Source organism: Bactrocera latifrons, unplaced genomic scaffold (assembly GCF_001853355.1).
Source record: "Bactrocera latifrons isolate USDA-ARS-PBARC rearing strain unplaced genomic scaffold, ASM185335v1 scaffold_147, whole genome shotgun sequence".
In the NCBI taxonomy this organism is placed as follows: Eukaryota; Metazoa; Arthropoda; class Insecta; order Diptera; family Tephritidae; genus Bactrocera; species Bactrocera latifrons.
This window is the reverse complement of record NW_017534930.1, coordinates 117,498-124,075: the sequence shown is the minus strand read 5'-3', so window position 1 is coordinate 124,075 and position 6,578 is coordinate 117,498. Positions and strand designations below refer to the sequence as shown.

Sequence of the window (6,578 nt, the reverse complement as noted above, 5' to 3'; positions counted from 1 at the left end):
TGTCCTTACCGGTTTCTTTTCTTCATGTTTATTATTGACGCTGTGCAAAATGAGCAAATGTGGCACAAATTACAATTGAATTTATATTTGATCRACATTTTGTTCCTTCTTAAGCTCATGAAAGGGATAAATTAAAGGTTTGCTTTGTTTCGGCGCAGCTGCCTTTTGCCCTTTATTTTTATTTGTTTCTAATAACTATACTATTTGCTTTGTAGAAACTTATGGGAAAGGTTGACTCATGGAAACTTTGATGTAAGATTAAGAGGTATTTGCATATCAATAAAATTCTGAATACTTCTAATATTACGCGAATTATTAGTTTTTGATTTAGATTGACCACTTTTCAATGAAGCAAAATACACATATACATATATAAAATTGGACCAATTCATTATATTCAGCGCAGACCAGTCCTCATGTCAGAGGTAAAATAGAGTATGGCAAACATCTCTTCATCGACCACCGTCAGCTAGAACTCATCGATTGTTGAGAATGTTAGACGGCGTATTATCAGTAATAGATTTGTTTTTGCACTTTAGATTTGTTTTGCACTAACATAAAGTTTCATACAGGTGTCACTTCTGTAGTAGAGATATTTGTTTTCTTTAGTGCATTCTCTATAATAGGTATGTTCGATCAAAATAAAAAAGAAATTCATTAAAAAATTGTATATATTTTGGAATCTGTTGATCAATAAAAAYCATTCGAAAAAATTTTCATTAATTAATTAGTTATCAGGGGTGTGGGGTGTGAAAGATAGAGGTTAGAGTAYTCATAAAGATCGGTTTATTATTTACATTGTTTGGCTTTGAATCGAGGAGTATAACGCTTCTTGRAAATGTCTGCAAATCTTTCCAATATTTTYCAAAATTWWWAAAAAAAAWTTCCCACTTAATTTTTCARTTTTAGCCAATTAAATTTTCTAATGGAAGCATCTGCGGCATTTCTGCTCACATCTGAGTGGGAACGAGTTGCGTTCTAGCACTGAATCAATAGATTTCGCGTGCCTTTTAGTAGRCACTGGTTGCTGACCCGCTCTACTGAATTTCAGCTTGCCAACATCTTAGTAGTAGTTCTTACTTAGACGCAAATTTTGAGAGCTGTACTGAAGAGGGTGAGGTGAAAAYATCTAGGCGCTTTCTTCTCCTGTTGTAATATCTCGCCAGTCTTACTTTCGGTGAAGCAAGAGCCATTACCGAAACTGACATTTKCCGACTCAACTTTGTAGATTTGCCTTATGATCTATTATATGATTTTAGGGATCACAATGTACTGGCRTTCTAAGCTATTCAAGTGAGATCCTTGTTAGGTTCGCCATTTACCTAATCAACTCTGTGTAGATCTTATTATCTTTTTGATTATTGCAGATGTTTCATTTAATATATCTCATTTTGAGAGATGAAGGTTAATCACTCTTTATACTTTCAGGGACCAAAAACATTACTCAATTAGTAAAATTCGTTGAAAATTTTCGCCCAAACCGCGGTAGTGCTGAAACGTTCGGGTGAACTAGCTTCGGTACGCCAAACTCTGAACAATACATTTTATAAGTTCGAAACATTCTGAAAAATTGATTATCATTATTTGATAATATTTAACCGAAAAGACCACGGCGAGCACGTAGTGAAAAAAATATAGCAGCTTTTGCTGAGAGTTTACGCCGAGACCTTATATTAAAATCGTAAAAAATACAGCTTCACTTCGCTCTATGGCCACTTGAAAATTTCAATGAATATCAGATGTTTTCGAGCCAAACTTTGTTTAACAATGAGACCTATTTCTGGCTCAATGGTTTTGTAAACAAACAAAACTGCCGCCCTTGGGACGAAGAGCAACCTGAAGAGATTCAAAAACTATCATTTCATCCAGGAAAAACAAGGATTTGGTGTGGTTTGTGAGCCGGTGAAATCAACGGTCCATATTTCTTCAAAAATTATGCCGGTGAGAACGTTATCGTCAGGACTGAAATTGAAGACCGTGATCTTGGCAATATTTGAAAGAAATATTCTGCAAAAAAGAAATGGCAAAGAATGTTCTTTCGAATGATAATAAACATTCCCCATGTAATTTGAAGTTTTTGTGGTTTTTCTTTAAAAAAATTGTAAATTAGGAACCCGCTCATGAAAAAGTTTAATCTGAAGTTTGGCCTAGTTGCTATTTGTTAATACATATATTTTTATAAAAACAWACAAATATGTGTCTAATATAGCAGAAAGAAATTTCTTACTCCCAAAATATGTTGTCAAACACTTGGGCGTTGTAGACGACCCTAGAGATTCGATTGGCACGACCAAGTAAGCTTATTTTATCAAGAAGAGCTATATTTTAATTTAGCGAAACATTGTGGAGCTTTTTTTTCATTTTTTTTCAGTACTTGCTCAAAACAACAATCACAGCTTTTTCCATTTCAGTGTTTGTGATTGCTCAATGCTTTGGTCTTATGCCAGTTCGAGGAATACTCGCTGGTACTACGAAGGRATTATCGTTCAGTTGGATAAGCTTCCGCACTTGCTGTTGCTTAATATATACACTACTAACAACTGCTTGCACCGGTCTAACACTGAATATGACTGTTAGAAGTGCATTAGAGGTGGACAGCATTTGTAAGTACTTATATTTGTATACACGATGCTTAAGATACCAGCATTCTCAAGTTTTATTGTATGTACTTACATATATTTTTAGCACCATTGGTATTCCACATAAATGCTCTCTTAGTTTCAATCGGCTTCCTGCGTCTGGCCGGAAAATGGCCACAGTTGATGCGAAAATGGCATCGTGTGGAACTGCTGATGCCGCCCCATAAGTCGTGGCGTGAGCGCGAAGCGTTGTCGGTGCGTATCCATAAGGTCACATTTGTGCTGATCTCATTGTCGCTGAGTACGTGATTCGATGAAATATTTACTCAGAGGTTTAATTCAATAATCCCTTTCAGCTGAGCATCTATTGAGCACCATTTCGGCTATTCACTTTGCAATTCATTGCGCCAAACAGAGCGATGCCGTCGAATCATATTTCACAGCAGTTTCCTCACACATATTTTTAGTTTTCGATTATTCCACATGGTTGGCTTGGTTCGGAAAGATATTGAATGTGTTCATGACATTTGGTTGGAGTTACATGGATGTCTTTCTAATGATAATTGGCATAGGACTTTCATCTTTGTTTGGTCAAGTACAGAGCAGTTTGGAGCTTGCCAAGGGACAAGTAATATATTTGGAGTAAATTGTATAACCTTTTAGTTCTCAGTTACTACCCTTCAATTTCAGGTAATGCCCGAAGTTTATTGGACACGAACCCGCTTGCAATATCGTCTAATTTGTGATCTCATCGAACAAGTGGACTCTGCTGTATCCGGCATAACCATGCTCTCGTTCGCTAATAATCTCTTTTTTGTTTGCATTCAATTGCTAAGGAGCATCAAGTTAGTATTCTTAAAGACCTTAAGAGGCAATGAAAGTGTTTGAATTTATAATATAAACACTGAAATGTAGGWTATCCCCATCTGAAAGCGTCCCGGTGTGATTCGGGTAGATGGACACGAATTTGACTTCATACCAAAGCAAGTCACTGGAAAGCCTACCAGAACGGTGTTGAACGAGTTCGAGTAACAAAATTTTCGAGTACTTTGTCCGCTAAATAAAGTCGTATGCCATAAGAGCACGTTCAATATTGACTTCTAAAGCTTGAAGACTGATAACTTCAAATAATCCCACAGGAAGTACTCTAATGGTTTTAAGTCAGAACTTTTTGGAAGTTATTCCATGTCACAATATCTTGAAATAAGTGAATCGCCAGACTTTTTACGCAATAGTTCTGTTGTTGCACGAGATGTGTGGTACGTAGCCTCGTTTGGTTGGAACTAGATATTTTGAAGATCAATTTTTTTCAATTGCGGCCATTAAAAGTCATCTAACATCGATCGATACTGTCAATTTAAGTAAATGTAATGGTTGTTCATGAAAATCATGTATTTAAAGATTCTCTTCGCACCAGAATCGACAGTTTTGTTTATTTACCRCACCACTCAGATGAAAGRGAGTTTTCTCCCAAARGAACATTTTCTTAAAAGTTRYTTCAAGGCAAAAGCGGCTTCASTTCTKGGGTGAGAAGAATTTTAAATAAATAAAAGCGCAAAGCATTGATCAAAATCCTTTAGCTTATGGTTTGAGTTAGTGTTAATTCTTAAGAACGTTTTGGAATTGAAAAATTGCCGTCTTCAGCAACACTTGCCTRAACGGCACCTATATTTTCATTACTTCGAGCGGTTCTTTATCTTGCTGGAACTTAAAAAATATGTTAAGAAAATGTACATTTGTAATAGTCAATGTTGATAATAAAATTGARTACTTTGCAAACGTTGTTCTTGCGCATATACAAGTACAACATTATAAACCTTCCTCTCTTTCAGCCGTGAACAAGTTGTCTGTTTCTATAGAAATATTTATTTACATGGCTTTGTCTACTTTCTCCCTTTTTCCATTCACGAATGACAKGCTCAAAAATTACAATTACGGTGGTTCTTTGTTTAATTTTCTCCTTTTTCAGTAAAATGGCATCWACATCTCATTTCATCTACTTTTATGCTTCGCTGAGTTTTCTCTTGKGCCGCACCTTGGCAGTCTCCCTGTATCTCTCCGAAGTCAACGAGCACTCTCGTGAGCCGCTAGGAGTTATCAAACATGTTCCGAAGGAGGGTTATTGTGCTGAGGTAGAYCGGTTTGGACATGAGATAGCGGTTGATAATGTTGCGCTTACCGGACTGCAATATTTCAATGTAACCCGTGGACTGATATTGACCGTAAGTAAAAACTTTTATCTTTAATTTGGAAATTAATTTTACATTTTCAGGTTGCCGGTACCATTGTCACTTACGAACTKGTGTTGATACAATTTCAAAAAGAAGATAAATTATGGAAATGTAGTTGAGTTGTTTTTTTAAGTTATTGGTAGCATTTAGAATAAATATTTATTCCAACAACCGTTATGTAGTCTTTTCTCGATCGTCTTTATGAGTCTGTATGCACTTTTAGAAATTTCTTGATATATAATTTTTCCATATTTTCTGAACTAGTTCCGTAGCTAAGCGGATATCACTTTTGYAATCTCATCAACTATTTCGTTTCCCGGCAGGCTTGTAATGCCTTGAATCCACTATACATGTAGGCACTACATCTACTGCCTCTCCAATGCTCCGATGCAATGCGATGTGAGATGTTGAAAGTTTTGCTGGTGGGTTTCGTGGCCCCTCTTTTAGTGTGACTTGAAATCAGATAACGTTAGTTTTCTGCCCAAAATYATTCCCAGAAACTTGGCATGATCCTTAGTAAATAACTCGACCCCATTGAGCCTCGGTGGTTTTCTTGACAGGGTCTTGTACTTCATTGTAAATATTCGACTTACCAGTATTCAGCACTAGGAGCTGCCAATCTTGCCCATTGGTGTACGACTTTTGTAGTGCTATTTAGCACTCTAGGTACTTGCTCACTAGTTTGGACAAATATGTCATCGTTTACCAGAAACTCATTTGCTAAAGTGACCACAGRAAAGGTGGAACCCACAGAGACATTCCCGTTCACACTAATTTTAGCAATCTGATATAGATTACCATCAGATATAGAAGTTTTCACAATTAACAATTTGACTTTTGTTCTTTCAAATACTACTACATTTACAGAAAAGCTGGAGAGCGTTAAACGGGCGGCTCCCATCAGCATGTGTGGGGCACCGAGGTCCACATCCACCATGGCACTTAATGTTCATCTGCTTAGAGTGTCCACAGATATTAATGGAAAGTGTATGGCCATGAAAATGTGCTTGATCATTCGAAAATGTTCGTATACCTTGGCCATACCATATTTTTTAGATAATGGAGTCGCCAAACTAAACTTTGGGAGCTTTTCCTCTGCTCACATACCAGCCAGGCAGTTGTGGATGGGTAGAAGCASTTGGGGGAGAKAGGCAATGAGCTTCTTCACGAATAKATCAAAAATTGTGGCGAAGTTTGGAGGAGGGTTATATCATCAGGAACTCCCCCATTATCTTCTACTTCAGACTTCTTGACTACTGTAGTATTTTTCAAGCTTCAGATACTGCCATTAAGATAGCGGTAGATTTACTGCTCCGGAGTGCAGCCTCCTACAAAAAAAGTGACTTCCYACTCTGAAAGTATGTCGACGATAATAGCTTCGGGCTCACTGACCACGCGTTAAACGCTGGTAAGGCTGGATCGCAGGCATCTGTAAAGCTGACGAGCTGGCAAGAAAACTCACCYAAGCCCCGTTAACGGATCGGTGGTCAACTTTCTTCGTGCTTTCAACTACTGGACAAATGGATTTCGGGGAAGCTAGGCCAGCGCCGGTGTACTATCGTCTTATGCGCTGTCGCAAGTTATTTTGAGTGAGCTCTTGCGCTATAATAATTCTAGCCTCTCCTTATTTAGGCGTTTCTAACAGACTATTGTTCTACGGGTTGTCAGCTGCAGAAACTGTATGGAARATGAGATWKAAACATCTCARTACTTCATTCTTTSTTGTTTCGTGGCAGCTCACTCTTTCAGATATTCTACCGAGTAAGTG

At 37.5% G+C, this 6,578-nt stretch overlaps 1 protein-coding gene across 1 annotated transcript in view; it reads left to right on the top strand.

Moving 5' to 3' along the window:
* LOC108965720 (gustatory receptor 5a for trehalose-like) overlaps nucleotides 1–4,929 on the top strand; it is a 5,917-nt gene extending 988 nt beyond the window's left edge. Inside the window, exons 3-8 of the mRNA XM_018928306.1 lie at nucleotides 2,412–2,603; nucleotides 2,686–2,880; nucleotides 2,936–3,207; nucleotides 3,270–3,424; nucleotides 4,549–4,801; nucleotides 4,852–4,929. Of these exons, the coding sequence (XP_018783851.1) occupies nucleotides 2,412–2,603; nucleotides 2,686–2,880; nucleotides 2,936–3,207; nucleotides 3,270–3,424; nucleotides 4,549–4,801; nucleotides 4,852–4,929 (1,145 nt within the window). The remainder of the gene's footprint in view (nucleotides 1–2,411; nucleotides 2,604–2,685; nucleotides 2,881–2,935; nucleotides 3,208–3,269; nucleotides 3,425–4,548; nucleotides 4,802–4,851) is intronic.
* Nucleotides 4,930–6,578: the final 1,649 nt, after the last annotated feature.